Below are 21765 nucleotides of genomic sequence, written 5' to 3'. Positions count from 1 at the left end.
TTGATACATTTTTAGCAGTGCATACTGTGAAAAGTTGCCATTTCTCCAGATTACGACTTTCTAGCTTGTTTTTCCACTGTGTACTATCTTTTTCTCTAAACCTCATTACTGCTTCTAATCTCTAGAGAGGACACAGCATAGTGTAGCAAAGAGAACCTTCTGGAGCCAGGGTACCTGGATGCAAATCCCAGTTTGGCACTTACTGAAAGCCCTAATGGCAAATTATTTAACCTCACTATTCCTCAGTTTCCTCGCCCATACCACGAGAATATATACCAACTTCACATGATTGTTATGAGAATTAATGAGTTAATATTTACAAAGTACTTAGAACCCGGCCTACCACATAGTAAGCATTACATAGGTGTTATTTAAAAAATGGATAAAATACTATCAACTTGAACTCCATCACTCTTTTATCTCTCTGCCACTTAAAACTGCTCCAGTATTTCTTATTTTGGCTGTGTTTGTGCTAGTGGAGATAGGGGAGGAGCGGTGGCTCTGACATTACTGCGAGATCCCAGTAGCCCTTCCCACTGGTCAGAGCCTCTATGAGACACAGGAAAAGGGAGGGAAAGTGTCAGGTAATACATCACTGCTCTGTTAGCCATGCGAAGGTGAAGAAAATAGGGATGTTTATTTAACCAGCATAACAGGAATCCGGGGACATGTGTGGCTGCTGTTTTCAAATATTTGCAGGGCTGGGCAGGAGAAGAGATAATAGCATTTAGAATTCTATGCAACAGCTACAGTCTCCCCTTCACTAAACATGTTTAAGCAGGGTACTGGTGGCCAGGTGTCAAGGATGCTAAAGAAAGAATTTTTAAAGTCAGATGATCTTTAAGATTTCATCTACCTCTAAAATCTTGGTAATCCTAGTATGAGTCACGAAGTGGTTACAACCTAGATATGAGTCACACATCGCCAACGCGCTCCCGAAGGCACAGAATTCACTCCCCACAGTGCTTGGCATCTTACCACAGACCTAAGTGAGGAATTCTAGCCCTGAAGCTGCATATAACCCAGCTCAGAGAAACAAAAACTTTCCTAAAACTCAGGGCGTCGGTTAGCTGACTGGTAAATACAGTAATGCACACATCCCAAACGGGACTTGGCAAAACGGTGTGCATCTGGATTAACTGTCAGACAGTCTCCACGTCACTTTTCCACGAGGCCGGACAGAAGCGGGCAGAAGTGAGCAGCAGCAGGTTCAGGGGAAGGGGTAGGGTGGCCGGGATGAATGGGAGGCCAGCGAACTGACCTACGGCGGGGAGGGACAAAGGATCAGGGAGCGCACGCTGAGCGGGGAGGCCAGGAGGAATACCCCAGGCGGAGGAGCCGGGCTCGGGACTGGGCTGCGAACTGGTGACAGAGTCGATTATCGAGGAGGGCCCTAAGTGCCAGCGGGGGACCCCGCGGGGGTCCTCTCTGCCTCGGGAGCTGGGCTCAACCACTCGCCCCGCGGAGGGGGCATCGCCCGGCCGGGGGCCCCCGGGAGCCACAGACCCGAGGCAGGTACTGGGGGCAAAGGCCCAGGCCGGCACCCCAGCCCCGCAGCCTCCCCTGCTGCCGAGTCCACTCAACCCTGCCGCCGGAGTTTGGATTATCCAGTCTCTCGCCGCCCGGACCGAGGCCCGTACCGGAGCCCCACACAGGCGGTCCGACAACAACGCCGCAGTGCCGGCGCGGAAAGTGGGGCAGCGGCTGCCTCCCGTCCGGTCGTGCGAGCGGCGGCCGCCATCGCGGGCCGCGGCGGGAGGGAGAAGAGGGGCCGCGCCAGGCGCCACTTTACCTGAGAAACCAGCGGGAGTAGCGTCTGCTCCACCGAGCGAGTTTTGATCTCCAGTCCCGAGTCGAGGGCGAAGCCTGAAGAGCCGGAGCTGTAGACTGCTCCGGCGCCGCTAACGCCGGCGGGTCCGGGAGAGGCGGCCATGGCCCTCGGTCTATCCCGCAGCCGGGACTCCGCGCCACGGCGAGCCTGCCGCCAGTCAGCCCACCAGCCCGAGGCGGCGGCGACAGGACACTCGCGCCAACCGAGCCCCCGCCCCCAGGGGCCCGCCCCCCTAGGGCTCCGCCCCCAACCCTGCGCCCCACTGCCCGTCACCGTATGGCCCCGCCCACCCCCGGCCTCTGCCCCGCCCCCGCAGTCCAGCCTACGGTGGGCTCCCTGCAACCCCGCCCCCTAAGCCGGGTCCCGCCCCCACATGGCCCCGCCCCTATCTCTTCTCAGACCCCTTCCATGGGTTCCAGGCACCTTCTCGCCACGGTGGCGAGGAGAAACAAAACAAATCTCAGTCACACGGCCACATGGCCTCCTCTTACTTGGACAGACAACCGCCCCCAGCAAAGCCTCCCGTCCTCTCGATAGGTGATTTGTCCTACATCAGCTCTGAATTCCCGCAAAGACTTCTGGAAGCTGTGCTGGGGTTGAAACTGGTAGACCAAAACCAGAATTAAGTCTGTTGGGAGGGGCCTTTCCCCTGGGACGGGAATTCCAGTGGTAATGTCTTCCTGGGGCTTCTCCGGAAGGTCCAATTTCCACTCCACCCTGCTCATTCTTTCACCATGTATTTCTCACTAACACTTTGAGCTGGATTGAAGGGGGAATATTTGATAATGCAATCATTAATGGAGTATCTGGGTATTCGGCAAGAAATCAGTATATCTTTCACACTACTGTTTAGACTTATTCAAAAGAAATTTAAAAGAAACATGAAAAAGCCTCATCTACTGTTCAACACTACTTCTTAAAACTATTTTTCAAAGTTTTTTCCTAGTGCCAGGCACAGAGCAGTTTCTTCATAACTGTTTATTGCATGAAAATACCAAGTGTGTATTTCTGACAACTCACTTGAGGGGAAGGCTAAGAATCAGTTCTGTAAGCACAACCCTGAGCTCGCACAGAGCCCCACGATGGGGGCGGGGAGCTGAAGACTCCTATTCTAAGGTCTCCAGGAGCAAGGCCAAAAGGAGGTTGTCAGCAGTATGCACGCTGTGAAGGAATTCCACACTTAAGCAACAGACTGAGAAGCATGAAGAAATGTTTTGTCAACTACCATATCTGCCAGCGAGAACCTATCAGAGTAAAAAAGAATCTGAGGCTGGCAAGTCCACCTGGACACCTTGGCCTGGATCATCTCTTCTTCTATAACACCAGATTGATGAGCTGGGTACATCAACCTGAGGCATCAGAAAGCTCTTTCCCAAGCACCGTTGAAAGGCGCTTCACCGTGCTTCAACCTGCCACTTCAGCTTCATCAATCTACCAGTGCTGCACAACTGCCTTTGGTATTGAAGATAGCCAAGTTTCAGCTTCTTTTTCTTCATTCAAAAAGGACAGGTCCTCAATCCAACTTTTTCTTACAATTCTCCTCAGCCAACCATCTCACCACTTCCTTACCTATCACAAGGCCACCTTCCCCTGTGCACTGAGGGCCCTTGGCCTCTTTAAGGCGCCCAGTGTCCACTTCCTGGACACACCTTCCCTTACGAAGTTGACAGTATCTCTTAAGAATTCAGTGTACACAATGGTGCCGGAGGAAATGGCAAGACAGAAGGCCTTGGAGATGGATGGATTCATGAAAGTTTGGCTTCACAAAAGATCAAGTTTTTCAACACACAGGAGATTAAGTTTACCACGATTCATTCAACACTAGTAATTTTATTTCAAAATATAAATATTTCACATTAACAAAGAAGTTACATTAGTAGGTTGTCAATGCAAGTTAAAGCTAAGAAACAGCATTTGTGTGAGAACAGAGGGTATTTATTGTATTCGAATGTTCTTTTTTACTTTTGAATTGCCTCCTTCGCCTCAGAACCCAGGGATGATACATTTTCAAAGAGTTATGTAAGCAATTACAACTCTATATCAAATCTTACTTCAAAATCAAATTGTACTGGAAATACACTTCAGTTACCTAAATAAGTGGCACTGCAAAGGGCAAAGAAGGGTTTTCTTTGGGATGGCTACAATGAGAGTTACATCTGCTGGGTCTCTGCAATAAAAAATAAATGGTATTTGATAATAAGCCAAAATGATCAGGATTTGCTTCCATACTTTTCACTGTAAAATAAAAAGCTAGCAAAAAGCTAGTAAGAAACCAGATGTCTAGTAAAAAACTCTGGACTTGGAGTCAGAAGTTCTGCAACTAAATTCTGGCTCCATCATTTTGTGGTATAAACTTAGGGGAATATCACCAAAACCTTTTCAGAGCCTCCAGAGCCCCCCCCATCTGTACAACAAGGATAATATTGTCTGTCTCACAGGGCTGTTACAAAAGGTGTCTGAAAACTATAAAGTGCCATACAAAAGCATTATTAAAATGTAATATCTCTATATCGCCACTGTATTTGCACATTAGTTGATCCTTGAAAAACCTGCAAAATTAAACACAATACTGATTTTACACATCATAGGTGGAAAAGAATCTCTATACCTTAAGTATAGCTCTAAACAGCAAATATACTTGCTTTCTAGACTTCAAGATTTATTACACACTACATGGTACCACAGTAATAGATCTGCCACTCAGTATTTCCATTAGGGATGTCTTCTCAAAGAGCTGTAAACTTGATCAAGGGCCATGTTTCCCAAAGGACCCTGTAGTCCTTTGAGATGCTCTGAGGAATAAAGAAGGGGAGTGCAGTCTAAGGCCAAATAGTATTTGTCCCCTTTTATAAATTCACAATGTGTAATAGCATGTTCAAAACTCTTAGAAGTCCTACAGAAAGGAAACAAACTCAGCATTCCTTCATTTTAATTGACCATGCAATCCCCCACCCCCAACACACACACACTTTTTTTCTCTTACATCTATTAACATCTCTTGGAACTATGCTATAAGGAACACATTTTGCCAAAAGCTGCTCAACCATGAAGAAAAGGAAAGAGAAGTAGAACAACGGACTGAGAGAAAAAAAAAGAACTCTATTCTACTGTGAATTGTTACTAACTGGCTGTATGTGTATGTCAGACAAGCCACTTAAACCTATGAATTTGTGTCTTTCTCTAGAAAGTGACAGGACCACCTAATTTTAGAAGTCCCATTCTAGCACAGAATTTCTAACTCTAGTAGACAGAACAATTTGATTTATAATTCTCATATCAAAAATAACCAATCAGTGGCTGCAGACAGCATGTGTTTTTTTGCAGGTTCCCAATAATCAGTAAGTTAATAAAATGAATATATTTTGATGGCAGAATGTTGAAAGACAAGAAACTAATAAAAAGTATTTGTTTTTAGCTGGAACTAGCATTTGGAAGTAATGCTAGCCAGAGGCTATTTCCACTGTGAAATGCACACTCAAAGTCCTACTGTAATATTATTTTAAGGGTCTTAGGAGGTCCCTCAGAGGAGACTGCAAGGTCAGGGCTAGAGTATGAGAAGTCCTAATGATTTTTGTTTTTTTTCCTATAAACCCTGAAGTTGAAAGCTCTGGATAGCTCACCTAAATTACTTTCCTTTAATCTAACCCCTCACAGCCTGAATTTCTGAGTATTTCTTGAGCAGTAGTGACACATCCTGAGGCACTAATATAACCCAAATGGAAACTACAGGTCCTAGGAAATCCAGATAGGTCACACTGGGTTCATGTGAAAATCAAGGTGAGCCAGAAGATCTCATCTGCAAGCCATTTAGTAGTCCTTTAACTGTAAAAAGCAGCTCCACTTTCAAAGGCTACAGAGTTTGTTTACATACAAGGTTTCCATGTAACATGTTGGATTTCTTCCCACTGTCATGGGTCAACCCACACTAGTCTCAGAAGTCAAGGGAAAGCTCTGCCAGCTAACCACTTCTTATCAAAGAGGGTGTGAAGAAACCTTGCAATTTTAACAGTAACTAAGACCAGCATGTAAGGTGGTCTTACAGAGATCACTAGCAGGAACAGATATTGACAGGAACTTCAGAACTCAAACAGCACTCACATAACATGGAATTTATGCTGAAAATCCCATGCCTTCTCTCTCAGAAAAGAGAGGAGCATACCTGTGCGGAGAGCTTTTATTTTCTCCCCTCCCATCCATTCGGTTTACAACTGAATAGTGAATGTGAACTTGAAACTAATCTTTAATAAATCTATAAAATGCAAGATATTATGACCAAGTTCTGTACTCGGTTTTTACTGAAGTGACTTCTACTTCATCAACGTATGGTCTGTTCCTGAAGAAACTTCCTCTTTCTGGATTAAATGCTGACTGAGAATGCAAAGGTAGGTTATCTTTGAGACTTGAGCTTAAAACTCCTACCTTTTCATACCACTTGATCTCTGTTGCCCTGTGAAAATTCTGTAAACCTTCCTCATTGCATCTGAAGAATCATGCTGGAATGCTTCTTTCTGGCTCGGACGGTTCCAAGACCTCCCCAGCTAATGGACCTTCCCAGTCCTTATGCTGTTGCTGTAGCAATGGGGCAGTTCAAGTTTCCTGATCATGGCTGTGAAGCACTCTGGGGCACCTCTGCTCCTGGTATATCAGGGTGATATTACATCACTGCTGCTAATTTTGGTAGCTCTAAACTATTCTCTTAAAGACCTCTAAGAACCTGATATTTATGCTAATAATTACCCAGAAAGAAACATTAGCTGTAGTTTTTTGCAATATCACTTTATACAGCTAAAATCACTTTGTATATGTATAGTAACTCATTGTATATATTTGTCTCTTATGAATATATGCTAATTACATCTATAAATCAACCAGTGTATAATTTTAAAAAATGATTTTTTAGCCTTTTAATGCAAAAAATTTAAATTTAGTATTACATATGATCTGGCTAAGAGCAAGAGGCCTTCTTATGAGTGATCTCCATCACCCTGTACAGTGCCTGGCACAGAGCCTAGAGTTTAGCCAACTCTCAAGAAATGTTTTAGTGAATGAATGAATGATTGACTAAAGAAAAACATGAGTTACTGAGTGACCAAATCTAATACTCAGTGGAATAGCTGATTATAATCGCTAAAGGATTCATAATAGAAATAAAGAGATCTGTATGCAGTCTACTCCATACAAACAGTCAGAAGATCTCATGGTAGCCTTTTCTAAATGAAATTTTTCTTAAGCAGTGTAAGAATAAATTTAAACTAATTATAATTATCAGTGACTTCTTAGGGAGATGTTTTAGGAAAAATTATTAATATTTCTACCTTTAAATACTTTCCAAAAAGGAAATCTTCAACACTTAAGAACTACCCCCCACACTTTTTTTTTTTCCTTGGGACAGTGTCTCACTCTCTCACACCCAGGCTGGAGTGCAGTGGCACCATCTTGGCTCACTGCAGCCTCGACCTCCTGGACTCAGGTGATCCTCATACATCAGCCTCCTAAGTAGCTCAGACTATAGGCACACCACCATGCCCAGCTAATTTTTTTTTTTATTTTTTGTAGAGATGGGGTTTTGCCATGTTGCCTAGGCTGATCTCAAATCCCTGGGCTCAAGCAATCCACCCGCCTTGGCCTTCCAAAGTGCTGGGATTACAGATGTGAGCCACCACCTATAGCCTGGCCAAGAACTCTTTTCTCTTCCACATTCCCCTGGGAGCAGAGGATAGGCCTGATGATTGTTTTAAACAGTAGAAAGGGTTCAGCTAAGAACTACAGTCCACTCTCAGCCCTGTCATATACTATAGGACAAGTCTTCATTGACAACAAATGGATAGCAACACCGATCTCTTAACACTGGGAAAACTGCATACAATATTTAGAAGGAACACTAATACAGCAGAATCTGCAGACAACGGAGTCAAAGATCTGAGGCCAAATCCTACTAAACTTTACGACTTTGAGTTGGTCACTTTTCTGAACCTTAGCTTCTCCATCAGTGTAAAACTGATGTAAAACAATATATAGCTATATGAAAGCTGATGTGATGTACTTGTGAAATAGTACGTGCAAGAGGACTTTGTAAAATGTAAAGCACTATGCTGGTTATTGCAATATCTGAGATATTTTTAAAGTTGCAATTCAATTCAACAAGCATTCATTTAGAGTCATGTGCAAGGCACTGTGCTAAGAGATGGGAAAATACTACATAAATATAAAATTCTGCTGAAAACTTATTGGCAGAGTTCCAAATAATGAAACGGATACATTTAACAAATCAGAGTATTGCTACACCTGAGATTTTTCACTTCAAACACCTGGAAGGAGAAAACCTAATAACAGCATGAATTTTATCATACTGTTACCATTCATAGCAGCTTAATAAGTATTTCACTTCAACGTGGTCAGCCAAGTTTTATAATTTGGCAATAGTGTAAAGGAGCGTGAAGAGAAAAGGAAGAAGAGGAAGAGCTTCAGTCTTTGTATCTCCCAGGGTTACAATATAAAACTGAACATCAAATAAGCCACCCCACCCTTACACTTATGATTTATTATTTCTTAAAGAGCGTATAATACATTGTGGGAGAAGGGTAGAAGATTCATTTTTCCTGCTCACTCGACTACACACTCAAAAGTGAAAGCCCTGTTCCTTGAAAAGTGACTGTCTTAGAAAAGTTTAACAATAGATTTCTTAAACCAGGAAAAAATTACCCCATCTATTCTTTTAACAGCAGGTAGTTTAGAGTTCTTAAAATAACTTTATAAATATATAATATAGTAATATAGATAACCAAAGTGGAAAAATTTCAAGCCAGGGCACCAGTGTATAAAATGAAACTTTTCAAGCCATCTTAACAACAGTTAAGTGAGCAAACCACCAACTCTGAACTCTCAAGCTATGTTTTAAAATACAAAGCAGCCCGCAGCAAGTTCTCTCTTGTCCAGGCATTCTGTATGTAAGGCCAGGAGGCTTCTGCTTCTTTCCTGGGTTCTGCTTGCTAGGCACAGCTGAAAGGGCAGAAGGCCACAGCTGAGCTGAACTCACTGTCAAATTTGAACTTCCTAGAAAAATCACTGCAGAGGAAACCACGTCAACCTACTGAAGATTTCAGATCTTCAGAAATGTCACGGAAAGTCCTAAAAGAAAAAAAGATGGAATGATTAGTTGATTACCATAAAACAGTATCCTATTTTTACAATCTTTTGGAGCCCTAATGAGATTATATAGTCACTATTTTTTCTTAAGATTTTCATTGAGTATTGTTTCAAAGTCTGCTAGTTGTTGCTCATTCTCATTAACAAGAACTCCATTTTTTTGCTGGATCCATTGTCCAAAGGACTATTTCCCCAGACTCCCTTGAAACTACACATGACCACATGCCTACGCTTTGGTTAATGAGATTTAAGTAGAAGTGTTGTGCAACTTCTGGGCAGTTCCTTAAAAGAGAAGAGCAATCTTCTTCAGCTCTTCCACCTTGTTACTGGTTGGAAGTGGATATGATGATTGATGTTAAAGAGGAAAAACCACTAAGAGACCAAAGATTAAATGCTAAGTGGATACATTTTATTACAAAATAGAAATCGTAATCCAACAGAGAGTCCAAGCTCTAAGGGATGTGGTTCAGTGCAGGAGAAATGGGTTAGGTCTTTTCATCAAGTGACCTTGTACTTGAACTGTTTCTAACCCACATTAAACAAGCTAAGCGAACGATGTTATTGGCGGGTAATATCTGGGCTGGATGAAGGTGGCTGAGCACGGTGCCTGGCTGCTGCACACATGAAGTGTCTATCTCAGGACTGTAGTAGCTAGCTTTGCTTTTGCTACATAATTTACATGTCTGAGCTGAGATAAATCACCTGGTTAAATTTACATCTGTGCTGGCAGCCAAATGGCCGGGTCAGAATTTATCAATGAACATGAGCTCAAGCACCCATATTAGACAAAAATGCCTCACACCAAGGCTGGCAGTACATCAGGATGAAGAGAGGCTGGGACCAGATGTTTATGCAACAGTGATACAGATACAAAGCACAGTCTATTACCATCCTTTTAGACAGAAGTTATATTGCTCCTTTACGATAAGTCCACATATTAGAAATACAGAAAAATATTTGACTTTACAGTTTTTTGTTGTCGTTGTTTTGTTTTGTTTTTTTGAGACAAAGTCTCACTCTGTTGCCCAGGCTGGAGTATACTGCTGCTATCTCGGCTCACTGCAACCTCTGCCTCCCAGGCTCAAGCCATCCTCCCACCTCAGCCTCCTGAGTAGCTGGTACTACAGGGAACATAACACCACACCCAGCTAATTTTTATACTTTTGGGAGGCTAAGGTGGGAGGATCACCTGAGCCCAAGAGGCTGAGGCTGCAGTAAGCCTAGGTCATGCCATTCCAGGCCAGCCTGGGCAACAAAATGAGACCCTGCACCACCACCACCACCCCCCGCCCCCACAAAAAAAAAAAAACAAGCAAGGGAGGGAAGAAGGGAAGGAGGAATAAATTGAAGTACAATATAAAGTAAGTGTTCCAAAACCTAAGGAACAGCTCACAGTAGTAGAAACTAAAGATAACAAAAAGCTTTTATTAGGTACAATCACCTAAAAACTCATAAAACAAACAATCTGAACTTCAAATGTAATTCCACAATCAAGCCCCCTCCCTTACTCCTTTTCTCTCCTGACTCTCAATTCATACAAATATTTAGGAGGCCCATAGGCAAGGCAGAGATCAATTAGAGACTAACCTTGCAGCAATCAATGAGGAAAGTACTTCAGTGTCAAGAGGGGAACAGGTAAAATGTCACAGAAAAGAAATTACCTTTAAGGATGTTCAGTTATCTCAAGGCTCTTTCAAGGATGGTGCCCTAAGCCTCTGGATCTCTGAAGCACGCCTCTACTAGCACAGCTCTACTTTGAAAAACTGTGAGTCTCCTGGCTATGGCTCCTGAGGCTTTGAGAGGGTTCATGTGTGACATGAATACACCAATCATTTTTAAAGATGCTGGCTGATCTAATAATTGAAATGAATTTTCTTTCCTTAAAGACTTTTATATTCTGAAAACAAGTCCAAAAGTGAAGATTTGTATATGCACATGTATGTTTATATGCATTAATATCTATCTATCTATATCTATCTCAAATCGGTGGTTCTCAATCTTGAAATTTTTCTGCATTATAAGATGTTTTGCAGCATCCCCAGCCTCTATCCAACTAGAATGACAATCGAAATGACTCCAGACATGAGAAACTGTCTGGGGAGAAAAAAATCACCCCCACACTCCTGTGAGAACTAAAGCTCTAGATAGCTGTTTTTCACAGTCTCACCCAAGTTTGTGTTTTTACATTTGTCTACAGGCCAAGCTGGCTGCTGTCTCAGACAATATGAATTTCAGGTAGCACTTAATTCTGAAAAGCCCTGGAAAATCTTTGCAAGCAATAGTCAAAAACTGGCTAATACTACAAAGCATTTTCTAATACCCAACAGGGTTCTTTGACATCTTTTCAAATTTCTCAGATACCTGTAATTTTATATCTATTAACTATTCATTTCCTCTAAATTATGAATGAAGATTTCTGCCTCAGGGCAAAGACACAATAAATAAGATTAAGGCTATGGTTAGCCTAGTCACTGCTCTCTGTTGACAAGTAAGCTTAGCTGTAACCTTGAAATCCCTACCTACTATTCAATTTTGTCTCCAGGCCAAGAAAGTCTCCAAAAGGACTCAGGAAAACACACAAACAAAACAAAGAAAACCAACAACCTGAAGCAAGCTTAAAAATCAGTTACTAAGGGTCTTTCATCTCAATGTTCTCTCTAGGTATGTAGGTTGTTAGGGTGATCGATGGAGGGGGAGGGGTGTGTGTCTATAGAACCCTACTGAAGTTAACACTGATCTTTAACAAACCTCTAATTATCTCCAGGAAAACAGTATCTATAGTCTAGAGATGCAGAAATTATTTGGTTTTTGGCTTATTCCAGAGGCACAGCTCTAACTAATAAGTAAAGCTCATAAAACCATAACTCTCTACATTAGAGAACTAAATACTGCATTTTCACTATTTTCTGAAAATGTTTAACATCCTACTTGAACCATCTAAATACAGTATTCTTTCTCAAATTATAAGGATTATTATGCTGCAAGGAATCACAATATAGAATTTCTCATCTAAGAATAAGCAATGTGGCCAGGCCCGGTGGCTCATGCCTGTAATCCCAGCACTTTGGGAGGCCGAGGCGGGTGGATCATGAGGTCAGGAGATCGAGACCATCCTGGCTAACATGGTGAAACCCCGTCTCCACTAAAAATACAAAAAAAATTAGCCGGGCATGGTCGCGGGTGCCTGTAGTCCCAGCTAGTCGGGAGGCTGAGGCAGGAGAATGGCCTGAACCTGGGAGGCGGAGCTTGCAGTGAGCCGAGATCGCGCCACTGCACTCCAGCCTGGGTGACAGAGTGAGACAAAAAAAAAAAAAAAAAAAAAAAAGAATAAGCAATGCAGAATGGGACCACATGTGACTGGGGGGCTAGAGGACTATGAACATTTTATACCTCCTTTCAGAGCAATAGGGATTGTGCAGTGTAGTCTCTCACTATTCCTTGCTCTTTGAAAATATTTTGGGATCTGCTTGCCCCAAACTTTCAATGAGATCTTTACAAATTCATTTCACTCCCTACCCTCTTCCCTCCATGTAAATGTTTAAATCTTTTACGATTTAACAACTCAAGACTTGTTGACTTCCAGCCTCCTAGACATGCAGAATAAGTCATGGATGCCTGAAAGTTATAACTGACTAATTTAACTTACTTAGCTGGCTCCCCAGCACTGAGTGTGTTATTTCCTACACCGGCACCAGCATACAATCCTGTGCCAGAGTACATGCAACCACTATTATACATACCCCCTCCCTTCCAACAAATTTGGAATAAAGTTCTAAGGCTAGGGTTTACTATGTCCCATCCTCTTTTATCAGCCTCAAGGTTGTATTCTGTTTTTGGTTTCACTAATCCACAAATTCACCAAATCTTCACCTAGCACTTACTATGCGCCAAGCACCATGTTAGGAGTGGTAAAACAGTGGTAAAGTTAGATACAGCTCCCACCTTCAAAAAGCTTACCAACTGATGGGAAAAAACAATGAATTAAACACACATCTATAAAACGCGTATTAAGTTCCAACAGAAGTATAAGATACCACAGGGACACAGCAAGGACTTCTTACCTAGCTCAGAGTTTCAGTAATGTTTCTCACAAAAAGGGTAGTTTGAGTATACACCATGATACTGGACTTGGCTAGGAGGGAAGTGGTGTTCTTTACAGAGAGGACAACACTGCAAAGATGACACCGCCTTCTGGTAACTAAAACAAGTTCAATACGGCTGAAAAATAAAATGCAAGGCACACGGCACAGAGACGAATCCGGAGAAGTAGAGAGAAAAAAGGCATGAGAAGTCTGACAGGGCAAATTAATGTGTCAGCTTTATCTTGAAGGCCATGGGAAGCCGCTGTGGGAATTTTAAGCAGCAGCAGAGTAGAATATTTATGTTTCAGAAAAATCAGAGAAGCTGTACTATGAAGAACAGACTAGAGGGGGGCCAGACTGGAGGCAGGAACCAGTAAAGAGGCTGCTGAAGAAATCCTGGCAGTGGGTCACACCACTGGGAGTAAAGAGGATGAGCAGATTCAGGAAATTTTCAAGTAACAGAAAGTAAATCAAATGTACTCCCTTCCCAGCCCGTTTACTCTCTTTTCTCAATCTTCTAAAGTGGAATGACAGTGAGTGGACCCCAGCTGAAATTCTTAGGGTTAGCATAAAGATCTACAGAAGTGGGGATGGTTTATGGGGAGTATCTTTAAACCTCATTTTGCAGAGACCCAGAGATGGGGTTTCACCATGTTGCTCAGGCTGGCCTCAAACTTCTGGACTCAAACGATCGCCTGCTTTGGCCTACCAAAGTGCTGGGATTACAGGCATGAGCCACTGTGCCCAGTGGATACTCATTTTTGATTGCACTTTGGGTATTTAATTATGAAAGATATAAACCTCAGGTTAAGAAAGCGTGTACAAAAACAGCCACAAGTTACTAAATCTTCCCTAGAGAAAGATAAAGCTGAGTTCCTAAAGAACCACATTCCAGTTGTCACCTTCCTGTCAAGGTGTAACAGAAGGCAAAGGAAAACTACAATATGGAGAATAGCATCCCCGGAAGAGCACCTGGGATATATGCCTTACAGGATTTTCTGGGCTTTAATATTCAGAGACTGTTGCTCAATTTTTAGTAGAAGTGAAAGAAGTCTATCAAAGCAAGTCTGATTATCCTGTCCAAAAATCAAGAAAGTATGCATGATTACAGGGGTGTTTTTGCCTTTCCCTATACATCCCATCTCTCTAAACAAGCCCACTATTAATAGAGAACAGAGGAAGTGAAAGGTTCTGATTATTCAGTAGAGGCCAAAATAGTTGGGAGCCCAAAGCTGTGCTGTATCCACTACATTCTCACTATCAACAGTGAGCATCAGAGAGAAGGTCTTCCTTCCTACAATCTTTCCTTAGGAGAATAGGCATTCATCTGTGTGAAGATAGTAGTCTAACAAGTTTATTTGCAGTGTGGAATTAAGAGATATGTCTGCTTAATAAAACGCAACCGTCTATCCTCTATTGTCACACCGTAACAATATACAAATTCCTAGAAAAAGCCAAGCCCTTTCAGAGCTCATGCTTCTGTAGATACTACTCCCTCACAGCCCATTCATTCCTTCCACTACGAACTGAGCATTCTGAGTACAAAATACTGTTGACAGAGGTTGACATCAGTAATTAAAATAGACTTGGTCCTGGGAGTAACAGCATCTATAGTCAAGTTGGGATGGGGGAGAGAGAAAAATAATCAAGTGTATAAATGAAAACTGCACTACAAAAAAAAAAAGTACAAGGTGCAAACTATAAACACATTAAACTGGCATGGAGGCCATAACCTAATCTTGGGGGTAGGAAACGCTTCTCTGATGAACTGACATTTGAACTGAGATCTGAATAGTTAGGAGTTCGTTAAGAAGGAAAGATGGGGGATTATCCAGATGGAGGATTATCCAGATAGAGAAAGCAGCGTGCACAAAGGCCCAGAGTTTCAATGGCACCTGGTGTATCTGAGGCCTGATGGAAAGCCAGCGTGGCTGCACCTCAGACAGCAAAGGCCATGAAAGAAAAAAAAAAAAAGAACAGGCAACAGCAACAAATTCTAAGAAGGTGTAAAGTGGGTGGGACTGCTATGACCTGACATACGTGATAGAGCTTGGCTGTCTGTCCCCTGCAAATCTCATGTTAAAATGTGATCCCTAATGTTGAAGGTGAGGCCTAGTGGGAGGTGTTTGGGCCACGGGAGCAGATCCCTCATGAATGGTTTGGTGCCCTCCCCAACAATGATAAATGAGTTTTTTCTCTATTCCTTCAGGTGAGAGTAGTTTGTTTAGAAGAGTCTGTCATCTCTTGCTTCCTCTCTCTCCATGTGACCCACCTGCTCCCCCTTTTCCTTCCACCATGATTGGAAGTTTCCTGGGGCCTCACCAGAAGCAGGTGCTGGCAGTATACTTCTTGTAGAGTCTGAAGAGCCGTGAGCCAAAATAAACCTCTTTTCTTTATATAAATAATCTAGCCTCAGGAATTCCTTTATAGCAATGAAAAACAGACTAACACAAGACCCTAAAAAGCTGAATCTTAAACCAGTAGTGAGAAAGGCCAGGAAACATTATGATTTATTCAGCGAAATCCCCCATAAGGCTTAGGAACTGGTGACATCAAGTAACTCCGGAAGTAGGGTTGGAGATGGGGGTAAACACAGGACTGCTTTACAGTTTCCTTAAAGAGCAGTAAGACAACACCCTCTGATATCCTCACCCCACCTCCCACCCCAGCCAAGCAGCTGACTCCACCCTCTCCCCTCCTTGGCAGAAAACTAGAGGTATTTTCCCCTCTGGAGAAGGTAAAACAAAAAGTCTCTGAACTAGTGCACAACAGGCAGAAATGAGGGTGGGCATCCATCCCAACACTGGGAGATTAAGTGGATGTTTACATCTTGAAGGCTGTCCAGACCCTTTCCTCCTCCTGGCTCCCAGGAGGCTGGCAGCCGGGCTTTTAGTCTCTAGCCAGGAGATTAGAAGCTCTTTCTTTGAGGAATATACAAGCCCAAAAAGGGGACCAAAATCACTGACATTAAGGGCTGGACAAAGCAGTGGCCCTGCCACATCATATTATGGTAACACATATCATAATCCACCACAGTTTCTGAGTGTCTCACTCTTTTTTTTTTTTTTTTTTTGAGACAGAGTCTCGCTCTGTTGCCCAGGCTGCAGTGCAGTGGTGCGATGTGCAGTAGTGCAATCTCTGCTCACTGCAACATCCACCTCCCGGGTTCAAGTGATTCTCCTGCCTCAGTCTCCCGAGTAGCTGGGATTACAGGCTTATGCCACCATGCCTGACTAATTTTTGTATTTGTAGTAGAGACGGGGTTTTACCATGTTGGCCAGGCTGGTCTTGAACTCCTGACCTCAGGTGATCCACCCACCTCAGCCTCCCAAAGTGCTGGGATTACAGGCGTGACCCACCGCGCCCGGCCATGTCTCATTCTTAACATGAGCCAACAGCCAAACACCTTCAATACCTGATATTGTGGTTCTGTTAATAAAGGTTAGTGTCCTTTATCTGAAATGCTTGGGACCAGAAGTGATTCACATCTTTTTTGCATCTTGGAATATTTACATTATACTAACCCCAAATCCAAGAATCCAAAATCCAAAATGCTGGCCAGGCGCAGTGGCTCATGCCTGTAATCCCAGCACTTTGGGAGGCTGAGGAGGGCAGATCACCTGAGGTCAGGAGTTCGAGACCAGCCTGGCAAACATGGAGAAACCTGGTCTCTACTAAAAATACAAAAATTAGCCGGGTGTAGTGGCATGTACCTACCTGTAGTCCCCACTACTCGGGAAGCTGAGGTGGGAGAATCATTTGAATCTGGGAAGCAAAGGTTGTAGTGAGCCGAGATCATGCCACTGCACACCAGCCTAGGTGACAGAATGAGACTCCGTCTCAAAAAAAAAAAAAAAAAAAAAAAAAATCCAAAATGCTCCAACGAACACTTTCTTTGAGCATCATGTTTGCATTAAAAAAATTTCTGATTCTGGTGAGTTTCCGATTTGGGATTTGGGATGCTCAACATGTATGGCAAAGGTGGATGGATTTTACAGATGTAATAAATGTCCCTCATTAGCTGACTTAGAAAAAAAGAGAGAGATCATGCTGGGTGGGCTGGATCTAATCAGGTGAGCTCTTCTTTTAAAAAGTCTAGGGGTCAGAGATCGAAGTTAGAAAAATACTCTCCTGCTGGCCTAAAGAAGCAAAAACCCAGATTACCAGCTGCCTATGAAGAGAGGCAGCCTCTAGGAGCCATGAGCCTCAGTTATACAACTACAAGGAAATGAATTATGCCAACAACAGGACCGCTTGAAAGAGAACCCCAATCCACAGATGAAACCTCAACTCTGACTGCAGATTTTCAGGTCCTAAGCAGAGGACCCAACCAAGTTTTGCCTGAACTCCTGACCCACAGAAGCTGTATCGTAAATGTACGTTAAGCTGCTAAACATGTGCAATTTGTTACCTGTCATACAAAATATAAACCTGTATGCTAAAAAGCTACATTTTACTCTAAGGAAATAATACCTCAATAAAGGAAACTGAAAAAAATGTGCAAGTAGAAATGGAAACCTCTATAGTAAAGCTACAAGATAAAGTTGAAGAAATCACCCAGAAAATGGAGCCAAAAAGACACAAGTGAAAAAAGAGAGAAAGGATTTAAAATGTGAAATGCCCAGTCCATGAGGGTCAAAGTCAAAATAAAATAAATTTCTGAAAGAAGAAAAGGAAATCATGAAACAACTCAAGAAAAATGTCAGAACACCAGAACACACGTTTTCACTTTTAAAGGTCTTAGCAAGTGCCCATCAGGACAAAAAACGTAGGTAAACAAAAAGATCTTATATGTCTTCAAACAGTTGAATTAACAAGAATCAATAATAAAAATTGCTTCAGACTTTTAACAACAATCCTGGAATCTAGAAAACAATGAAGAAATAAAGAAATGTTAAAGAAAAAATTTCAAGCATAGAATTCTCTACATAGGAAAGCTATCAGATTAAGTTTGACATTAGGAAAAGCTTTTTCAGACACGCATCATCCCTCAAAATTTACCTCCTATGCATATTTTCCCAAAAATCTATAAGAGGATGTGCTCCACCAAAAAGGAATAAATCAAGAAAGAAAATTATATAGGGTATAAGAAATAAGGATTCCAATGCAAGGGAGAGTTGAGGGAATACCCAAGGTGACAGCTGAACAGCAAGCCAAAAGGACAGCACTCCATTGGAGCAGACCAGGGCACTTAGGAGAGTCTTCTTCAGACGAACAGTTATGCCTGGTGCAACTGAACATACCATGTGGAGAGGTGAGTGCCTGGTGCAGAGCTTGAGATGGGATTAGTTACAAGTACATGGAAAGCAAAGCAAACAAAAACCAGTATCGTTATTAACTCAAGAGAAAGCAAAAGTCGTATGGGTAAAGAAATATTAGAATATATGACAAGGCTCAAATATGAATATAATTTAAAGTCATAATAATGTAAAACCTGAATACTGATCTAACCAGTATCACCGTTTGTTTTGGGGGAATGGGTAGTGAAAGCTAACTTCTACCCTTCCAAGTGGGAAGTTATTAGATGATGCCTATACATGACCACATCAGAAATAAACATGTCATTTCAAGATATGGAGGTAAATATCAAAATAATATAGGGTCAAAAAGTGGTTCCTCTTAGAAAAAGGAAGAAGAGGGAGAAGGCAAAGTCCTTATTTTTCACTGAGTTTTGTAGAAATTTCACTCTTTAAACTACATGCATGAGTAACTTTGAAAGACAAAGGCTATGTGGGTCCTCACATTATCTTTTTCTACTCCACCATACCACATAAGCATTTTGTACTTTTAGAAGGAGAAAGGGTTAAAAAGGTTTATTACTTCTAAAAGAATTCATTTAAGTTGCTTTCATTTTGCCTTAAATACTAACTCTTGCTTTAGTAACTGGAAATCATTAAGTTTTTCTCAAAATAACAGCAAAATATTGATCAATTATCTTTTTTCTTTGTGTTTGGTGAGCCCATGGAACAGAGCCTCAAGTTAGCAAGTGCATTCTGTTGCTTTCGAGCACCACTGGCTTCTCAGGTATCTGAGCACTTGTCTTTAAAAGGGAAAGGCAGAAAAGGATACCATAGTGTCACTACCACAAAACTGGGAAGGCCCTTGTCAAAATCACTGAAGCACCTCTCCTTTTATTCTTTTGGAAAAACTGATTTTCCCCTGCTATCAACTAAGGATCACGCATTGGCTAAAATGGCCCCCTAACCAGCTCTAACTCAGAGACTTTACTGCATTTGTTCTGAGACAGTCTCGCTCTGTCACCCAGGCTGGAATCCAATGGCATGATCTTGGCTCACTGCAACCTCTGCCTCCCAGGTTCAAGCAATTCTCCTGCCTCAGCCTCCCGAGTAGCTGGGATTACAGGCACCTGCCACCACATCTGACTAATTTCTGGGGTATTTTTAGTAGAGATGGGGTTTTACCATGTTGGCCAGGCTGGTCTCAAACTCCTGACCTCAGGTGATTTGCCCACTTTGGCCTCCCAAAGTGCTGGGATTACAGGCATGAGCCACCGCATCTGGCCTGGTTGTCCCATTTCTTGAGTCTCTTTCAGTCTGGTACACCATGTCCCACATGGTATTAGATTTTTTAAATTTATTTTTGGCTTTTCATGACATTAACAATTCTCACCCAATATAGGTCTTTTTTTTTTTTTTTTTTTTTTTTGAGACAGAGTCTCATTCTGTTGCCCAGACTGGAGTCCAGTGGCACAATCTGGGCTCACCGCAGCCTCCGCCTCCTGGATTCAAGCAATTCTTTTGCCTCAGCCTCCCAAGCAGCTGGGATCACAGGCGGATGCCACCACACCTGGCTAATTTTTGTATTTTTAGTAGAGATGGGGTTTCGCCATGTTGGCCAGGCTGGTCTCGAACTCCTGACCTCAGGTGATCCACCCGCCTTGGCCTCCCAAAGTGCTGGGATTACAGACGTGAGCCACTGCTCCCAGCCCCAATATAGGTTTTAAATTTTCTTGGTATATGAAACCCAAAACTCTGCCAACGATGTGTATTTACTTAGTGTCTTCTGCAACCTTTATCACAGCATTGGTACTCAAATACCTTTATCCTGACAAGTCTGGATGAAGCTACTTATCAAATACAGAGACAGGACAGTTCAATGTATAAACACAGCTTATGATTATTCTGCTTTAACTCACCGCTGAGGCTGAGCAGGCCATGGGGTCTGGTTTGGCGTGGGCACTGAATTTGTGGGACTCACTAGCATGGCACTATAGATATTGGAAGCAACCACAAGTATGCAGAGAAGAATAGGACCGATGATTGCTCCTTCCAGGCCTAGGTAGTATGCTCCACCGGCCACTGCCAAGCCTGTCAGGTAAGGATGGCCACCTCTGGAATAAAGAGCACGACCTTTAACAAACCAAAACTGGAGTAAATCTGAAATACATTTCTAATACAATGTGCATTCTTTAATACACTATGCTTTTTAGCATATTATCAGCTTTCCTTAGATCTTTCTTTAGATCATCTCGATGTATACAATTGAACACTGACTGCAATAATATTGAGATGCAACAATTTTTTTTCCTATGGGTGGCATCTGCCTCTTTTTATAGCTCCAGGAATGAAAGAATAAAGTCAGCAATGTTAACAGATATTTTATACCCATTACAGGTGCCTGCCTATGATGGGTTAATGTTGGCTTAGGACTGGTTAGGAGTCACCTGTTAAGTTTACCTCCATCAAGGATAATTAAGTGAGCACAATTTAGCATGTAATTCAGTTAATTATGCTTTTATACGACGACAACAACGACAATAGCATCCCTGTTACTGACAGGTCAGACTTTTGGCAACCTCCTAAAATATAGTTTTTAACACAGGTAATGATAAAAGGCCTCCTGAGGAAAATATCTGTCACAAAGCCCAAGATTTCTATTTCACAGGAGAATCACAAATGCCCTCCAGCTTATTACAATATTACTTACGTAAGTGGAATGAAATAAAATAGAACATAGTAGCACAGCACATTGATAATGACAAGAAAGGATCACTGACATCAGAAGGACTGGGAAATAAGTCACATTCTGTTTCTTTCTAGTTTTAAACATAGATGAGAAGAACAATTCAGTGAGGGGCAAATAACTAAATATCGTGGAAAGATGTTCTATATTACAGTTAAATCAAAGTAAGACTTGTGGAGAACCAGTCTTCAGGAAACCAACAAATTATATTCATAATGTGTTTGTCTTTCTCATTCCAAAAAAATGATTTGGGGCAGTATTCCATGTTTGCTAAGTAAACTTCTTCCCTGAACAACACATTCAAGGAAAACTATCAAAAATGCTTAAAGCTTTTTTTCCCGCTCCATCACCCAGGCTGGAGTGCAGTGCCACAATCACGGCTTACTACAGTCTTGACCTCCCAGACTCAAGTGATCTTCCTACCTCAGCCTCCTGAGTAGCTGGGACTACAGGCATGTGCCACCACACCAAACTAATCTTTATATTTTTGTGGAGAAGGGGTTTCACCATGTTTCCCAGGCTGGTCTTGAGTTCCTGGGCTCAAGTGATCCACCCACCTCGGCCTCTCAAAGTGGTCGGATTATAGGCTTCAGCCACTATGTTCAGCCTTAAAGCCTTTTTTAAAAAAAAAAAGTGTGGGAGTTTATGAATAAAAGCTTAACCTAAGGCCGGGCGCGGTGGCTCACGCTTGTAATCCCAGCACTTTGGGAGGCCAAGGCGGGC

The 21765-nt window shown here is 42.4% G+C and overlaps 2 protein-coding genes across 10 annotated transcripts in view; both read right to left on the bottom strand.

Moving 5' to 3' along the window:
• Positions 1-2082, bottom strand: part of CTNNAL1 (catenin alpha like 1) — a 68967-nt gene extending 66885 nt beyond the window's left edge. For 2 of the 3 annotated variants that reach the window (XM_055271571.2, XM_055271570.2), the window contains exon 1: positions 1793-2082. In XM_055271571.2, the coding sequence (XP_055127546.1) occupies positions 1793-1933 (141 nt within the window). In that variant the 5' untranslated portion in view covers positions 1934-2082. The remainder of the gene's footprint in view (positions 1-1792) is intronic. The other variant, XR_010119997.1, reaches the window with a different exon arrangement.
• Positions 2083-3641: 1559 nt separating this feature from the next.
• TMEM245 (transmembrane protein 245) overlaps positions 3642-21765 on the bottom strand; it is a 104380-nt gene continuing 86256 nt past the window's right edge. For 4 of the 7 annotated variants that reach the window (XM_055271563.2, XM_055271562.2, XM_063636144.1 and 1 more), the window contains 2 exons: positions 20216-20410; positions 3642-8959 (listed from right to left, as the gene is read on the bottom strand). In XM_055271563.2, the coding sequence (XP_055127538.1) occupies positions 8914-8959; positions 20216-20410 (241 nt within the window). In that variant the 3' untranslated portion in view covers positions 3642-8913. The remainder of the gene's footprint in view (positions 8960-20215; positions 20411-21765) is intronic. The other 3 variants (XM_063636146.1, XM_063636147.1, XM_063636148.1) reach the window with 1 other exon arrangement.

This window comes from Symphalangus syndactylus, chromosome 3 (assembly GCF_028878055.3).
Source record: "Symphalangus syndactylus isolate Jambi chromosome 3, NHGRI_mSymSyn1-v2.1_pri, whole genome shotgun sequence".
NCBI classification, from domain to species: Eukaryota; Metazoa; Chordata; class Mammalia; order Primates; family Hylobatidae; genus Symphalangus; species Symphalangus syndactylus.
The sequence above is the reverse complement of the archived record's forward strand: the minus strand, read 5'-3'. Positions and strand labels throughout refer to the sequence as shown.